At 39.5% G+C, this 17,581-nt stretch overlaps 3 protein-coding genes and 1 long non-coding RNA gene across 9 annotated transcripts in view; 1 reads left to right on the top strand and 3 right to left on the bottom strand.

The window, feature by feature from the left end:
• Positions 1-437, bottom strand: part of LOC119480590 (WD repeat-containing protein 37-like) — a 38,413-nt gene extending 37,976 nt beyond the window's left edge. Inside the window, exon 1 of one of the 2 annotated variants that reach the window (XM_037757012.1) lies at positions 306-437. The gene's annotated coding sequence lies outside the window, so the exon portion shown is untranslated. The remainder of the gene's footprint in view (positions 1-305) is intronic. The other variant, XM_037757013.1, reaches the window with a different exon arrangement.
• On the top strand, positions 107-4,811 carry idi1 (isopentenyl-diphosphate delta isomerase 1). Of its 2 annotated transcripts, XM_037757017.1 has the most exons (7): positions 107-243; positions 1,775-1,929; positions 2,991-3,163; positions 3,264-3,356; positions 3,512-3,642; positions 3,760-3,864; positions 3,955-4,811. In XM_037757017.1, exons 2-7 carry the CDS (start codon positions 1,778-1,780, stop codon positions 4,165-4,167), a joined length of 867 nt encoding a protein of 288 aa, XP_037612945.1. In that variant the 5' UTR covers positions 107-243; positions 1,775-1,777; the 3' UTR covers positions 4,168-4,811. The 2 variants fall into 2 exon arrangements, with proteins under 2 accessions (XP_037612945.1, XP_037612946.1); XM_037757018.1 differs by lacking the exon at positions 107-243 and having other exon boundaries at positions 1,761-1,929.
• On the bottom strand, positions 4,565-5,793 carry LOC119480592. Its single transcript, XR_005204962.1, has 2 exons — positions 5,223-5,793; positions 4,565-5,001 (listed from the first exon to the last, which is right to left on the bottom strand). It is a non-coding gene; the product is annotated as an uncharacterized LOC119480592 (long non-coding RNA).
• A 551-nt stretch (positions 5,794-6,344) lies between these two features.
• On the bottom strand, positions 6,345-16,658 carry cpne3 (copine III). 4 transcript variants are annotated; one of them, XM_037757010.1, is made up of 17 exons: positions 16,474-16,658; positions 16,243-16,247; positions 15,002-15,150; positions 14,363-14,542; positions 13,800-13,874; positions 13,640-13,711; positions 13,455-13,535; positions 13,178-13,267; positions 11,736-11,834; positions 11,383-11,469; positions 11,188-11,247; positions 10,952-11,085; positions 10,751-10,805; positions 10,564-10,615; positions 10,320-10,453; positions 8,457-8,693; positions 6,345-7,135 (listed from the first exon to the last, which is right to left on the bottom strand). In XM_037757010.1, the coding sequence occupies exons 3-17, from the start codon at positions 15,131-15,133 to the stop codon at positions 6,977-6,979; spliced, it is 1,647 nt and encodes a 548-aa protein (XP_037612938.1). In that variant the 5' UTR covers positions 15,134-15,150; positions 16,243-16,247; positions 16,474-16,658; the 3' UTR covers positions 6,345-6,976. The 4 variants fall into 4 exon arrangements, with proteins under 4 accessions (XP_037612938.1, XP_037612937.1, XP_037612936.1 ...); XM_037757011.1 differs by lacking the exons at positions 16,243-16,247; positions 16,474-16,658 and adding exons at positions 8,020-8,132; positions 16,125-16,145 and having other exon boundaries at positions 6,998-7,135; XM_037757009.1 differs by lacking the exon at positions 16,243-16,247 and having other exon boundaries at positions 16,455-16,657.
• Positions 16,659-17,581: the final 923 nt, after the last annotated feature.

Raw genomic sequence — 17,581 nt, 5'->3', positions numbered from 1 at the left:
CACGTATTTTCACTGTATTCACCCACTTCCGTATCACGAGGTTTGTGTTTGCACTCTGTCAGCCAATGGGCTGTCACGCCGACGCTGACGCAGCCAATGAAAACACCGTGACGTCAGCAGTAGGGAGGTAAAGCTAAGGCGGTCGAACACAGCAGCACAGTATTACAGTATTCACCTCTAAAATAGCGTCGTTAAGATACGTTAAACACGAGGTTTATCTACCTGAAACAGGAACATTGTTTTGTAAGTAATTTAACGTGTTATCGGTTTCTCTGTAGGTTGTATGTGTAGCAGATAATGCATACTTATGTTGAGTAGTCAGAGGCCTCTGGTGCAGCGGTGGAGCTGGTCTGATGGCGTGTTGACTAGCAGGGTCTGGAGGAAAACACGGAGTGGATCTCACTGGAACGGGACTACAATATTCCACTGCATGTTTTCATGTTAATGCATCAGTGATAGCTAATAATGCTATAATATACAATAGTATAACACTCACAGGGGGCATTTTACTGCATTGTGTAGTTTTACTTTTGACACATTATGTAAAAAAAAAATGAAGATAGATAGATAGATAGTAACTTTATTGATCCAGAGGGAAATTCAAGTTTCCAGCATCACAGTTCCGTAGTGCAAAACATGTTAGTAAAAAGGCAGTACAAAAGTTAGTAGTGCAAAGTACAAAAAAATATATATATATACCAGATATAAAAATACAAGGAGATGAAGAAAACTGTTAAAACTGAATATAGTGCAGTGTAACAGCTGTGATACACGACTATTAAAAAAGTGAATATAGTGCAGAAGAGACTGTTAAAAGTGAGTATAGTGCAGGAGAGACTGTTAAAAATGAGTATAGTGCAGAAGAGACTGTTAAAAGTGAGTATAGTGCAGGAGAGACTGTTAAAAGTGAGTATAGTGCAGAAGAGACTGTTAAAAATTAGTATAGTGGAGAAGAGACCGTTAAAAGTGAATATAGTGCAGAAGAGACTGTTAAAAATGAGTATAGTGGAGAAGAGACCGTTAAAAGTGAATATAGTGCAGAAGAGACTGTTAAAAATTAGTATAGTGGAGAATAGACCGTTAAAAGTGAATATAGTGCAGGGTAACTCCAGTAGCTTAGTCTAAAGTGCACTAAGATGGCTTTGTTAGAAATTAATCTAGTTGTATGTAACAATTAATAGACAAAACATTGAATCAACAATTCTGATAATTGATTAAATGTATCAAGCAAAAAAATATCTTGTTTTAAGATTACACTTGGTACTCTGCGTTTTATAGATCGCAGTGAGAGTCACATCCTAAGAGACAACCACAACAACACATAACACTCTGCCTTTTATTTACTCCTCCACTTCATTGTTAGTTGTTTTTTGTTGTTTTTTACATTTATCCTTTACTTTACTTCTTTATTGTTTTCTCTTCCATTTACATGCATGTTCTTTTTAAATATCTATATATTGTAATTTGAATAATTAGTAATTGAATTGACGCTTTGGCAATATTGTTCACCTGACAGTCATGCCAATAAAGCATATTGAATTGAGTGAAAAATAATGAGTTACAGCTCTAAACTGTGCAGTAAAGTGTAGGCTAAGTGTGTATGAGGGTTTAATGGGTTATTATAGCAGACTCAAACTTTATGGGCTTTCATGTTAATGTTCATCCTGCTGGTGCGACTCCAGCAGCCTATCGATCCTCACTGGGTGAACTTCACTCCAGTCTTTCCCTCCGCCCACTCCTCCATACCTTGTGATTGGTGTTCTGTGTTGGTCAGGCGATGGTGCGGGCTGTGTGGGCGGTGCTCCGCGTGCTATCCTGCGACGGAGCCGCTGTGCTGAAATCAAACATACCTGTCGCTGCTAGAGCTGCTGCACTACGACACCGACCTACCTGCACACCTTTCACCTTCTGCTACAGAGCTATATCAAGGTAAGCGAGGGGCTTTCTGCAACCACTTCATGGTTTGAGTTTAAAGAAAGCACAGCCAGAGATAAGCCTGTTGACCCTGAGCTCAGAGATGGTGTTTGTGCTATTCATAGCTCTACTGAAGCCTGTCGTCTCATACGAGAAAGAAAGTCAGGCAAAACTCCACTTAAAAAAGTCTTGATTTTCATGTGGCTTTGCGTGTTGGTTGAAGTACACTCTTTCAAAATAGCAGCTCAAAGCCTGCCTGTAGTCTCTTCAATTCGGCCTACACCAACTAAAGCAAGCTGCATTTACTGTTATATTATTTAACATTTTGTAAACTCTGTGGCCATAAAGGCTATGGCAGCAGCTGGAATACTTCATCAAAAACTAGCAGTGGAACTACAGTATTAGTCAAATAACTGATCAGCAGTGGTGCAAAATCATTTTTAATTGTTTATGTCCTTCATTAAACAAATAAACCAGCTTCTCAAATGGGACTATTTGCTCCTGTTGCATTTTGTATTATTGTACATTTACATCTTTTTGTCAGACAAATCCAGCAATTTGCAGACCTCCCTTTGGGCACTGGGAACTTGATATATTGCTTTTTCCCCCAGATTGTTGTAATGTTCATTTAAATGTGTTGATAATAGACAGATTATTCAATTCTATTTAAAGTTGCAGACCTTATTTAAAACTGAAGGAAATGTGTTCAGGGGAAGCACAACACACCATGAAATATATTTCACATTTACTGTATGAGTATGTTAGTTTGTAAAATGTACTCCCTACCTAAGTGTGAAAGTTCATTCTTGAACTTGGAAAAAAAACTCAAAGTCCACTTACTAGCTTTTTCTAGAGCTTTTAACCACATCTTCCTCAGCAGGTGAGTTTGCTCTCCATCCACTACAAACTTGAAAGCTTCAGAAAAAGCTAGTAGCAATATGATTTTTTTTTTTGGTCAAACATTACCTACTGTGTTCAGACTGTCATATTAAAAGTGCACAACTCCTGTTTTGATGTGAATACTGACTAGATTGTTAACTGTTGTCTGCCTGCTCCTCCTCCTGTGTGCCATGCAGTGAGGTGAGACACCTACAGTCTGCAGTCAGGATGCCCGAGATAACCACAGATCACCTGGACGAGAAGCAGGTGCAGCTGCTCGCCGAGATGTGCATCCTGATCGACGAGAACGACCGCAAGATTGGAGCGGACACCAAGAAAAACTGCCACCTCAACTCCAACATTGACAAAGGTATGTGTCTGTCATGTTAAAATGCACACACCTGTCTTGCTTCGAGTACATATCTTTTTATCACAGATTTGTACTTACGTTAAATTGTTTGTTTTACCAGGTTTATTACACAGAGCTTTCAGCGTGTTCATTTTCAACAGTGAAGAGAAGCTGCTCTTACAACAGAGGTCTGATGCCAAAATCACTTTTCCAGGTCGGTGACAAATCCTTAAACCCCTCAGTTCAACCATTATCCAAAAAACTCCTGTGATCCATTGGGATACACATTGTGTCACATGTATTATAACAAGATAACTAAACATTAATGGTAGGCATGTGTTTAACCATCTCGTGTCTGTGTGTGTACAGGCTGTTTCACAAACACATGCTGCAGCCACCCTTTACACACAGACAGTGAGCTGGAGGAGAAGGACGTAATAGGAGTGAGGAGAGCTGCTCAGAGGAGACTCGAAGCTGAACTGGGTATCCCCATGGAACAGGTATGCTGCGTGTGTGTTGAAAGTCCTGGCTTCTGCATTTAATGGAAGAGGATTATTGAGGATTGTGGAGAATCTTTCTTTGCGTCTGATCTCCTCTGTGTTCCTGTTGCTCCTCAGGTGACACCAGATGAAATGACGTACCTAACAAGGATCCACTACAAGGCTCAGTCAGACGGTGTGTGGGGAGAACATGAGATTGACTACATCCTCTTCATGCAGAAGGTAGCGTTGTAGTGTCTTTTGGACTTAAGAGTTGAGTTACATTAGCCTTACATTATGGACAATAACATCTTTTTTTATGTCTCTCCGAAGAACGTGGAGTTGAGTCCAGACCCCAATGAAATCAAAAGCCACTGCTACGTCAGCAAGGAGGAGCTGAGGGAGATGTTAGAGAAGGGCAAGCGCAAAGAACTGGAGATCACACCCTGGTTCAGCCTCATCGCAGAGACCTTCCTCTTCCAGTGGTGGGACAACCTGCAGAACCTCAAACAGTTCATGGATCACGACAATATCCACCGCATGTAACCAAACAAGCATCGGGCTCCACCTTCAGTCATTTCTAACCTGTGGTTGTAGTAGTACTTGCTTGACATACAAGCACAGCCAGCTGAGCTGCTAGAAACCCTCCGACGCTCCGAAAAATAATTATCACTGGTTACTTTTGCCAAGGTAGCAGTAAGTGTAGGACTTCTACACCAAAAGAGGAAGTGGCGAATGTTAAAGCCTTGCTAATCAGCAAGAGTTGATGTAGTTCATAGTTGGTTTGTAGCTCTGAGGTGCATTCATCTACACAAGAGTTGATGCAAGTAGGGCTGGTAGGCTGACTCTTAGTCTTCAGTATTTAGAACACACATACCGGTATATATCAGATAATCTATTCTGATGAGCTGTACACTGGATTTACTGAGTGAACAGAAGTAAATACATTTAAAAGCTTATTTTATTAGGAAGAAAATGTAATCTTATTGACAACTTGATGAAGAGAATAGCCTATTTTTATATTAAAAAAACAACTTAAAAGTGCCTGAGTACAGGTGATTAGGTTGAGATGAATAGTCTCCAGGTACTGATGTGATGTCACTACTGTCACTTCTGTATATTGTCGACAACGATATCAATGAACAAACTGTGTCTTTGCACTCTTTTACACAATAAAGTGTTTGACTGTGGTCACTGGCATAAATGGCTCTAATTTGCATATGAGGTTTGGAAAATTATGGCAAAAGAACTATACAATGAGTAAAGTTGATATAATAGTAAAATGAGTAAAGGCAATCCTGGTCATGGGAACATTGTTATGTTACAGCCTTTTAGACTAGGAAAAGATATCCATTGATATATTAAGATGTTAATTACTATCTTAATATATACTTAAATCATGTGAAAATTTAGATCTTTGGTTGTGATTATTTTTTTTTGCTGAAATCTTGCCTAATTGAAGAGGAAATTCCACCTGGCTGAATACTCAAACTGGAGTAAGAGCTACGTCAAAAAGGCCACAAGCTTATGCATTTGAAAGAGAAAAAGATGCTAGCTACATTAAATATGGTAATAAGGGATATAATACAACAAATGTGAACATGTGTTGATGATATCACAGATAATATCTAGTTTAATCATATCATCAATGTATCACCTCATTCAGTAATGATTTGGTCAACAGCTTTCTACAATGTCACATTATCAAATAAATCAAACACCCAAATTGGGACAACTGCAGCATATGAATATACATAAGATACAATGTATGCGAATATTGTATCTTATGTATATTCATATGCTGCAGTTGTCCTAATGACCACAAAGAAGTGAATTTATTTTTAGGTAATTTCTGTAAGTACACACTGTTGAATAACCGTATAATATGACTGTATAATATACAAAGGGCTGTAGACTTGCTGAAAAGGTGTTAAATAAATGATAAATTCAATTTGTATCAAGTAAGAGTTGCTTTATTGGCAATGTTGATGCACTTTGTCACAATGTTAACACTAAGGCACATTACCCATTTCTATTAGAGCACTAAAGCTGATACATCAGATGCATGTTTTACTGCTTACAACTCTATAAAGCTAAACATGCATAGATTTCAATAAGCAGCACTGTACCTAGGTTCTACAGTGACAACATGTTTAATACTGATATATATATGAGATCCGTTTTACAAACAGAGATGAAACCTAGACTAAATCAAAAGTCAATGGCTATATCATTGGAAAATAAACTTCCTTAGTCTAGGACTTGTTAGTCCTTGTCCAGGGAACTACCCAACGATGTCTTTGCTAATGTAAATCTGGAAGGCAGAGTAACCAAAAGTAACTGGCACAATGGTAGACCACAGTAAATGTACACACGAGTAATGAGACTGGCAAAACCAAATGGCACAATACAACCAAATATACGATGAGACTACTTACTACAATATTTCAGATTCATTCTTTAGGTATGAATATCTTTGGGTTTACACAGGTTTATGACCCACACACAGAGTTTTGCATTATATGAAGTAAAACGTTATTATAGATGATTGCATAGGGAAGCATGTGCGTCAGTTAACATTAATGCAAACATATTCTTTATATGCCAAAACAGCAGCAACTACAAAGCTACTTGGCTATATGCACATAATTATGCTACTAGTAGTGCTGCGGCTATTTCGCTGAGGATGTAAACATCATACATACTACAAATATACTGGGATGGAGGGGGTCCACTAACTTATGTGATATATTTAGTCCCACCAGATCCTCTTCATTATCTTGGTGTGTAAAAGCATTTTACAATACTATTGTAACTTGATGCTGGAGCCATCGAACAGGCATAAAAATAAACTGCACACTCTTATGATGCATTAAAAACCAGCAGCAGGACGATTTATACCCAGTGCAGTGTTCCTGTTTCAGTGAGTACTACAGAAACAATCCTGAATGCTTTTTAAAAGACAATTTTTAAAAGTGCAATTCCCTGCCCATTAACTTAATCTTTCAAAAATGATGGAATGATTATGTATGTTTTCTATTTTTAAGTTGCAGTGGCACTGAACAACAGCTAAAAGTAACACACATGTATGTTAATATCTAAGATAAGCTAGGTCTATTTTGACACTTAAAAAACATAGGTTGGTCAATACTGTGGAGTGCTTATGTATGATGTATTGTGTGTGTGTGGGTGGGTTGGTTGTCTTTGCCTAAGGTGCATATAGTGGTGAAAAAAAGGGTTATTTAGAAAAATATAAGAAGGACATTTGTCTAACTGCGTGGTGAGGAGAAGCTGGGATCTGTTTTATATCTGCAGGAGATGAGATTGGCGGATGTCTGGTTTCTTCCTTGTAGTATCAGATGGTCCCTGCAGGGACTGGTGCAGGGTTTGCAGCAGGGTTTGCTGCAGGGTTTGCTGCAGGATTGGGTGGACTCAGCTTCATGGTAGTGAAAAAGTCCACCAGCTGACTCGGTACTTCTGCCAACACACTCTTTGCCAATGCTTCTCGAGGAGCCTGAAGTGCGAAAGAAGAGTTAAAAAAGTACAAAACAGATTTCACCACTGATTTAATTAAATGAAGGGAGCATGAATGAGAAGTAGAAAAGCCATGCAGATGAAGACAGTTCGAAAGGAAAATTCCACCCTTTTATATTTCAACAATCTTCACTTTTCACTTTATTTCTGGAATTATTTTGTGACGCCATTTTTTTCTTTCACTCTTTCTGGCAGCCTCCAGAGGAGCTGCTTGTACTTGTTGTATTTATAGATGGGAGCAAGCAACAATAGTGACAGCTATGGCAATTATAGCAGCAATATTGATTTGTCATTTCCTCTTAGTTTTGTCTAGCTTCAACACGATTTATCTTGGAAATAAGATGAAGATTCAAGCGGTGATGACAGATTGTTGACCAATGGTTGACTGTTGACTATGACTGCAGATCAATAGATGCACCTGCACAAACGGCTGTTGAGCTTGTGCTCATTGTGGGCATACCACATTCCATTTACAAACCAGCCTGTGGCTGTGCTGCAAATATCTTGACATTATATTGTCTATATTACATTTGGCTAGATTGCAATTAGAAACTAAAACTGAAAATTGTATCACCGACTGATTTGTTTTAGTGATCTAGAGAGGAGTTTTCCCTTAATGTAAACAAGATTATGTTTCTGAGATCGATCACCAGTGCTTGAGCTCTTCAGACAGATGGTACAACATAATTTATTGTACGCTCTCTCTCACTCAGAACTGATGATGATCTTTAGCAAAACAGAGTTGGAAAAGTTGGAAGGAGCACAGCAAATGAGGATTGCAATCACTGAATGTGATGATTCATGCAGTAGGCCAAGCAAAGGCTAAGGTGGTGGAGGGGTTTATGACTGAAATATTTGGGGTACCCCTATGAAGGATTGGGATCGTGAGGAGGCTTCAGTTTAAATAAACTGAAGAAGGAGGCCACTTGCTGAGGTAACTCGGCCAATACGCTTTGGGCAAGAGCCTGGCTGGGCGCCTGAAAAGAGATAAATACACAAGGCACAAAAGTAAGCTAAGTAAGATCCAGGTTAAGGATGGGCTGGGAATCCCTTGGTTTAGGCACGTATACTGGCATTGGATGGGGACACTACTATTCTATGTTTGGATTTGGAATTTTGAAGCCAGTTAAACCAAAAATGATGCGGTGAAATGCTTAGAAAAAAGTTTGAAATGCATGCGATTTTTAAAGAAATTAGTTGGCTTATTAAAAAAATCAGCTGAAATCAAACCCAACCCCATTCACATATCTGAAAGCAATCACTAATATAAAAATGTGTCCAGTGTTTTCACTGTGACTTACATTTTGGAACTGCCTGTATGGCACAAACTGGACGATGTCCCGCATGGCAGCCTCGCCAGTCTGTGAGCGCAAACGTCCATCGTCTCCATCCAGGAACTCCATGGCATCGAAGTCCGCCCCCCCTACACCGACAATGATGATCGACATGGGCAGACGAGAGGCGTTGACGATGGCACTGCGTGTATCGTCCATGTCTGTGATCACACCGTCGGTGATGATCAGCAGAACATAGTATTGCTGCGGGAAGACAGCAACAACAGAGGTAGTAGATCAATTATCACTACACATACAGATAAATGGAGACCCCGTCGCCACCACTGACTCCTTTAAATTCTTCAGAACACACATTATGTATCTGTCTGCGGAGAATAACATACTGTATCAAAAACTAATTCCACTGGCCTTGGGTCGTGTGGCTGATAAGCAATCTAATCTAATCTAAAAGGCTGAACTGTTTGCAAGTTTTGATAAAGATGCTTCCTACTTGTAGTCTGACATGATCAAGGTGTACTAGATTTCAAATCAATTCCAAATGTATTTATTTATACAGCTTTAGCTTCATTTATAATTAGCTGCTGGTGCACAGGCTTACCGGGGCTCAAGCCCCAGAGCCTGATGACGTAAATAAAATAAAATTCACAGGGAGAAAAAAATAAGTCATGCTCGACTTTGTGTGGTTCTCCTAACTGAACGTGAACGGGACAGAGGGCTCTGTGCTATCGGGAGCACAATGGGATGCCCCACGTGTAAAGACGCAACGGCAGTGTTTTGTTTTTTTTACTCCAACAAAACCTGCCAGGAGAAAAGCTGTATATCTAATTGAGATCGGTCTCTCTTACCGACTGACATAAGGGTGAGAGGCGACTGACGCTCGTAAAGAGGAGTTTCTACTTTGACACTGGTAACATAGATTCTCTCTCCCTCTCTGCGTCCAAGAGGGATGGATATTGCCCTACTGTACTTTTTGGAGATGCAATTTCTGTATTGTATATGCATGACTTGTATTTGGTGCCGCAACAGTCATAAAATGAAACAGCAGTCATGAGTGATTGTTGATACATTATTGTATGCAAATTAAGCAAGGCTGATGTTTGTGCAGGTTGGATGGGGAAATAGTTGAGTAGTGATGGTGCTTGGGGGAGTGGGGGAGGGCCTTGAAAAAGTCGTAGCCACGAGCCCATGGTACTTTAATGTGACCTTGGTCAATGGGTGTTATTCACCTGCAATTAGAGCAATGAGACGCATGGAATGCAACACTGGCATTACTTACCACTCTTAAGTTATTATGATGTTATTATACCTGAAATTTACAAATAATAATAAGTATCCACATATATCTAGCTATTGTCAAGCAGACAACTCAAGGTAGAGCCTTTCCTAGGAATACAAATGTAATCATTTGAGTCTGGCATCTGTTAATAGCTTGAAAATGTAATCACTGTGCTATTATCCTAAACCTCCTGTTGCTCTGGATCAAGCTATTATCAAATAATCCTGCTCCATTGTGAAAATGATGCACAGCTAATTAGGAAATGAGTATGGAAAGGCTTTCTTTCCCATCCTGCCCAATGTGGCACACATAAATGTTTACTGCTAGTGAAAACAACTTGTGCAACACGCAGTGGCATTGCAAGGGTAAAAATGAACTTTTGACACAGGACTGTTCCAGCCAAAAGACTCATACTGATGAACTGGAGGGAGTGCAAACCGTCTTTCTTTGTAAATCATTCATGGTTGGAGAGAGAACTAATTGTTCTGTTAAATATGGAGTTATAATACATCTATGCGCAAGCAGGGCTGTGAGCCTGGCTATGAGAGCCAACAATCATATTACTGGTAATGGCTGAACACATAAATACTCACTGATGCAGTGGTCTGCTGGAGAGCTTGCTTGGCAAAGCAGGCTACATGGTTGATGATAGGGGAGAAGTTGGTGGGACCGTAGAGTTTGACCTGGGGCAGACACACCCTGTAGGCCTCCACCACACCTTCAATGCCTACACACACACACAAGGGATCATACTTATGTCAACACACTACAAACTGTGTACAACTGCATATAGTAAATAACTAAATTTACCTACAGTGCAATGATTTGTAAACATACCTGCACAAAATGGATTTGCTGGGTTGAAATTGAGAGGAAACTCGTGGGAAACCTAAAAGAAACACAATACCATCAGATATCAGTGTCAAAGTAACACATGACTTTTCGATCCGATTCAAACTGCATGCAAACAGCAGTCATGTCTTTTGCATGCATTTGTAGTTTCATATTTCAATGCCAGTCTTACCTGGAATGTGGGAGGGATTTGGGCTCCAAAGCCAAAGGCAGGAAACATCTTGTCACTACAAAGGAGGGACAAACAACACCAGTACATGAGTGACAGAATATTGTTTAAATGCAAACCACTCCAGCCATAGCTGGCACAAAAGAAATTCAAGCAAAATTGCAATTACAGAATGTACTAGACTGTTTTATGTGTCATACATACCTGTCATAGTCCTGGATGACATTGCCCACAGACCAGATAGCAGAGAGGTACTCGTTCACGCCCTGAGGACTAATGTAATGCAGAGACTGAGGAGACTTGGGATCCCCGTTGGAGCCTGTGAAGTCAATAGCCACCTGCCAAAAACGTTCAGAGAGTCGACAGACATGCAGGGCTTATTAGTGACCCAAAAATACAAATGAATAAAAAGAGGCATTAATAGAGAAGCCAAAACTTACAGTGAAGTTGATTTGGCAGCCTCCCATAATATAATCCAGGAAGGTATACTCCTTCACCACCTACAAGACAAAGCATTGGTTTTATAGAACACATGTAATCTCAAATCCAAAGTGCTACTTAAATCCAAGGATTAATCAAAGAAGTGAACGTATTCAACATACAAAAAAACAAACCACAAAAAAACAGTACAACACCTGGCATATCTTCACGCCCACAACACCAGAGTTCTTGTAGCTTTTCTTCTTCTGTTTCTTTTTACTGTTGACACATTCAAACTCTGCCTGTGGACAAAACACAACAGCTTGGGGTCAATGCAAGAAGACCAAAACACTAAAGTAGTGTTTGGAAATTTACATTTTGCTCGGAACTAGTCGGTGCTCTTCGCTGGACTAATTCACAATGACTAGTGAGTTTTGTCTAATTACAATAACACACACACAAAAAAAAAATGAGCAGGCTCAAGCTGGTTGAGACTGTGTATAATAAGGTTGGTTGTTACATTCAAACAAACAATGTAAACAACACACACACACACACACACACATACCGGAGATGATCGTGATGCTTGTTGGAAGCGTGTCATTGTGGTCTCAAAGGCTCCAATAAGATCATGTGAGCCGTCGTTGTCATAGTCATAACACTCAACCTGGAAACAGGTAAAAACACACATTAATGTGGTGAACAAGAAAACTGTGAAGTCTTTCACACAGGGTAAAGAATACCACTACAGGGTCTGTTCACCAAAACTAGAAAAATATTGCAGTTTTCACAGCGAGATCTATGCATTATCCAAAGTAACTGGGACACTTAAAAATTACATTGACCTCCATTGTATTGGGCCGGAGGCAGATCACAAATCTGGGCAAATAAAACCAAAACTATTTACACAGCAGAGAATAGAATTGTTTTGTAATTTGAGTGAAATGACCCTTTAAGTTTTTTTAAAAAACTGGAGATGTATGAAACAGAAGAAACACAAACATGCGAGAGATTCAAAACATAACTCTTTGTAATACTCGTGCAATAGACAGAAGCCGACAGTAAAATGACTAAAAGAAGAATGTGTAGTTTCAGACAACTGCGTTCTATGACAGGATCGAGTTGGATGAATGAAACCCAGAGGGCGGGAGACATTACTCAAACGACGCCTTACATCTACACCATTCACAAACTTCACCCATTAAGTGATGGTAAGATGAAAAAAGACAAACACTGTTAAGTTACCTTGCACGGCTGCTGGATTCTCGAGCTGTTACAAGGTCACGCGAGAATCACGGGATCACATATCACACGAAAATCCATCTTGTTCAAGTAATGCGTTTGTGTCCGGCAAGCCAGGGCACGGACCAATCAGCGTCCTGTGAGGAGCCACTGGCAGCTACGGGCGTTGTTTAGGTGTGTGTGAGGTGACACAGAGAGACGACTGTTTGTTCTAAACAACAATGGCCGGCTCCTGAAGAGGAAGGGGTTATGCTGCAATAGCATCAGCTATATCAGAACTGCAGAGTATTTCTTTATTGACGGAAGAGCAAAGATCGGAAAGTTTTTCGCAATCGAAAAGATGTTTTCGCTCTTCTCCCGACTGGCTACAGCGAGAGTTTGATAGTATTTTTTGAAAGCGCCTGCCCTTTTCCAAACAGTTTCCAATGATGGCTTCTCAGATGGTTCTGTGTAACAAACCATCCGGCGGGTCAGGTTAACTGTAACGCACTGGGTAACTCAATTGTACTGTATGGTTGAAAACATTCATCCTTTCTGACATGTTTGTTTCAGAAATTTAAAAAATCTATACTGTACATCATCAAGCTAGTACTAAATACACTACTAGCATGTTTTGAGATATCTGAGAGCCAACATCATTTTGCTCTGAAAACTATCTACACCTTCAAGAAAAGGTTGTATCATGTCATGACCTTCCACCTTGCAGGTCCAAGTGACAGTTTAAAGAAACAGTCCAGATGTTCCGGTTAGAAAAGGTATTAAGGTTACTTTAATTGGTTTATCCATGTCTCCTCCACAGAGAGACTGCAGGGGGATCCGAAAGGGTTTCCATGTTGGATTCAAGTTGTTGTTCACCACCTGAGGACAGAATTAATGAAGATTACACCGGTGCAGACTACTTCATCAAGAACAAATTTATATGGGACTTGTGCAGATTCTATAAAGTCCAACTGAAATCACATTTAATCGACATGCACATGCAATACTTGTATAAGAATTGTAACTTTCTTTCCACAGCTGTCTTGTAATTAGCACAAGTGTTTACCTCGGTCCTGTGAGCCAGCTGCCATCCAGTTGCTGTCTGCTTGTAGAATTCGAGGTAAGGGTCGGACTTCCCAAAGAAATCCTGTAAATGAATAAAGTAATGAAACACACCAATAAGTAAAAATGTACCTGAATATGTAAAAAATTAATGACAGCATTTCATATTTCAACAGGAATCACCCATACCTTGTTATCTAGCTTCCTTGCTTCAACTTCAAAATTTGCCACTCTGTTATCTTTTATTTCTTCTGCACTGATCTACAACAGAATAGGGGAGAAATAAATAACAGAGGAAAAAAGAAAAACAACATTGAAATATTTCTCTCAAGCTCTCTCCGCCACTCACTGTGATGGTCCCTTTTCCCGCAGGGGTCTTGTTCTTCAAGACAAGTGGTCGGGTCAGTTTTTTACTGGACACAACCTAAAAGCAAGTACAAAAGCAGAGTTAACCAAGAGGAAGCAGCCACAGCAAAAGCAGCGGAAGAGTACAACACAACATCCTTCTGACCACGAGGCAAATATCCAAAACAAACAGGAAGAATGCACATCTGGGGTCAGATTACACAGAGGGAGCCTACACAGCAACTGCTTATCAGGAATGTAAATACTTGATCTGTAACAACAGTAGGTTATTACAGCACAGGACGTGTCCTGCATCAGTCAGACTGACTAGACTGTGATGTTAGTTTACAATGAATCTTTATACTGCTGGGAACTGTTACCAAAAATGTACAAATTTGGTATAATGAAACTTAAAGTAAGGAATTGAAACTTTCAACACACCATAAAAGCAAAACACTCACAAGTGGATTTAGTTATCGTCTTTAGAAGCTAAAGGATGGCCTTGTATGAACAATGCATTGTGAACACTGAATCCTATCCTTCCAGAAGAAAAGCGGAAAGCCTTACCTGGCCCAAGGTGCACTCCAGTTGCCCCAGGAAGTCATCGTCACTCAGGTCAATAGTTTTGTTGTCGATGTCATAAATCCCAAACTTCAGTTTCTGCACTATTTCAAAGTAGTAGTCGATGACGAACTTTTTTGCAAACTTTGGACAGAGGCAATTCTGGACTTTCTCTGTGCGGCCCACCTGTTGTGAAAGGTTGGAATGCTTTATCTTTTGCAACATGCACACATTTCAAGAGATCCGGAAGTCTGAACAATGGTATGCAAAGTAGAATGTATGGGCACACATGCACTGATGAAACAGGAAATGGACATAATGTGACTACTGCTTTACACACACACAGATTTTTCCATTTGGGGGTTAACAATTAACACTGCTCTGAGATTTTCTCTTGCATGAGCAACAGTGACATAACTGCCACACCTAAATTAGGTAACATGTATTTTAACAAATATCTGCTTGTCGGAGCAGAGGAGGTTTCTTAGGAATTATTTTTTGCCTTTCAAAATATTTTTTTTTTTAGAATACTGGCTGATACGTGTTTGATATTCAGACAAAATTAAATTAACCAGATTGCAGATATCAACTCTAAATGTAAGCTCTCTGATGTTAAATTAATCCAGACCCAGACATCCTACTGACCTCATACCACTGGGAATCAGAGCTGCTCATTAACAGGACACACAGAGGGTCGGACTTGGAGCCAATGTCTTTGTCCAGGAGATTCTCACAGGACACCGTCAGCTCCACCTTGGTTACACACTGGGCAGCCATGCCTGACTGGTAACGAGCTGCAGAAGCAACACAGGCAGAGAAGGACATTACTGAGTGAACATGACATATTTAAATGCATTACTTTAGGCTTATTCACGCACATACTTGATATAACGACGTGTGAATTGTGAAGATGCTTGTCAATATGTGTTAGCCCTGAAAGGTGGACATACTGTAGGTTATTTCTGCGTAGGACTTAGAAAAACTAGTCCATGCATTTATCTTCACGGTGTCTTTACTGGTCTTCCTAATAAATGGATCAGACAGCTGCAGCTGATTCAGAACGCTGCTGCTAGAGTCCTCACTAAGACCAAGAAAGTGGATTATATCAGTCCAGTTCTGAGGTCTCTACACTGGCTCCCTGTCTCTCAGCGAATTGATTTCAAAATACTCCTGCTGGTTTACAAATGACTAAATGGTTTAGGGCCAAAATACATTTCTGATCTTCTGCTATGTTCTGAACCATCCAGACCTCTCAGGTCATCTGGATCAGGTCTGCTTAGTGTCCCCAGAGTCACAACTAAACATGCAGAAGCAGCAGGGTTCAGTTTTTATGCACCAAATATCTGGAACAGCTCCCAGAAACCTGCAGGACCAACTCCAACTCTCACTTCTTTATAATCAAAGCTTAAAACTGTCCTGTTTGCTGCTGCTGCCTTTTATTAAACCAGATAATGATCTTCTACTGCACTAGAGCTTTTTACTCTTGTGTGTTATATTTCTATTTTAGCTTTGATCCTAGCTTTTATTTTTAGCTTGTTTTTATTTTCTAATCTTTAATGTTTTTGTGTTTTTATAACTGTTTTAATGATGTCTTAATGTTCTTGAATGTTTCTGTAAAGCACTTTGAATTGCCCTGTTGCTGAAATGTGCTCTACAAATAAAGCTGCCTTGCCTTGCGTATACAAGTGTGTGTAAACTTGCACTGACGTTACAACTAGAAAGGAAAATCAACATTATATTAAAACGATTTTGCTTAGAGGGCTTTTACCTTGCATTCAGGAGCTGTCAACACAGTGACAATACGTTACCAAACATTACGCCACGAGCATTAAGCAGTACATTACAAGCAGTAAGAGTTCAGCTAGCTTAACATAATTCAGACATGCTCTAAAGAAAATGGAAAATGTGACACAATAAGTTAGCACTAATGAAGTCCAGCCGGTGTTAAATCACATATCGACAGGAAACATTACTCGACACAACACCGGTGGAGAGAAAGTACAACAGCTAACGTTAGCTTGCTTTAGTAATGTGTTAAATATCTGGTTTACCTCGTTAACTTCCGCCCACAAGCATATACTGATTTATATTCACTCACCGTTTAAAGTGTATGAAGAGAGAAGACTTTGTTAGGTTGTTAGTGGCTCCACATTAACGCCACTCCTTGGACGGATTTATCTCACTTTCGGTGGTAAAAGTTGAGCGTCTGCGGTTACGTTGATCTGATCTGATCTCTCTGCTCTCTGAGCTCTGCCTTCAACACCCAGTCACGCCCAACGAGAAACACACGTCATCACGCCATCACGTCATCACGTCACTCCTGCTACAATAACAACCCCGTTTAGCGAGTATTTAGACCTCCTGCCTAGTTAAAGTTTTATTTTGAATTTCCTTCACCGGAAGTGAGTTGATTTTTTTTTTTTTTGTTGTTTTAGTTTTTTTTATTGAAGAAAATTAATTGACAAACATGAAGGCATTGTAATTAATTGTAACTCAATACTTCTAACATACAAGGCACAATTGGATAGGAAAGATAACTTAAATTATAAAAAATAAATAATTCAAGGAACAAAAAAAGAAATGCATGAATAAATAAATAATAATAAGACTGCACTCTTCCATAGTAGCTCTAGGGGTCATCATCATATATGTTCAGTTCTTCATAAGCTCTGACGAGAGACTGTGCATGTTGTCCTTTCATTAGTCTTAAAGCACTGAGATAATTGTCCTTACTTAGACTTTTCTGTACATTGTAATCTAAACTCAATACTTCTAACATACAAGGCACAATTGGATAGGAAAGATAACTTAAATTATAAAAAATTATATAATAACAAAAATAAAAGATGGGGTAGAAAATAATTCAAGGAACAAAAAAGAAATGCATAAATAAATAAACAATAATAAGACTGCACTCTTCCATAGTAGCTCTAGGGGTCATCATCATATATGTTCAGTTCTTCATAAGCTCTGACGAGAGACTGTGCATGTTGTCCTTTCATTAGTCTTAAAGCACTGAGATGATTGTCCACAAGGTCCCTTTTGAAAACAGAAAATAGGGGTTTCACTTTCCTCCATTTGGATGCATGGATGAAAAAATTTGCCAGCAGTATCAGATTGTTCATTATGAAGTCACTCTTAACGTCCTTCATGTTAATACCAAACACAATATTTTCTCCTGTGAGAGGAGCAAGGAGCTGGATTTTGGTTGTCAGACAGTCCTGC

This window comes from Sebastes umbrosus, chromosome 21 (genome assembly GCF_015220745.1).
Source record: "Sebastes umbrosus isolate fSebUmb1 chromosome 21, fSebUmb1.pri, whole genome shotgun sequence".
Lineage (NCBI taxonomy): Eukaryota > Metazoa > Chordata > Actinopteri > Perciformes > Sebastidae > Sebastes > Sebastes umbrosus.
This window is presented reverse-complemented; position numbering and strand designations above follow the sequence as displayed.

Bases quoted from the DNA above. Each gene is read 5' to 3' on its own strand.
- idi1 (XM_037757017.1), top strand. From the start codon at position 1,778: ATGGTGCGGGCTGTGTGGGCGGTGCTCCGCGTGCTATCCTGCGACGGA. The intron at 3,164-3,263 runs GTATGTGTCTGT...TTGTTTTACCAG, and splicing joins CAACTCCAACATTGACAAAG to GTTTATTACACAGAGCTTTC. The intron at 3,865-3,954 runs GTAGCGTTGTAG...GTCTCTCCGAAG, and splicing joins ACATCCTCTTCATGCAGAAG to AACGTGGAGTTGAGTCCAGA.
- cpne3 (XM_037757008.1), bottom strand. The intron at 10,616-10,750 runs GTAAGACTGGCA...TGTTTCTTTTAG, and splicing joins AAATCCCTCCCACATTCCAG to GTTTCCCACGAGTTTCCTCT. The intron at 7,136-8,456 runs GTAAGTCACAGT...TTCGCACTTCAG, and splicing joins CATACAGGCAGTTCCAAAAT to GCTCCTCGAGAAGCATTGGC.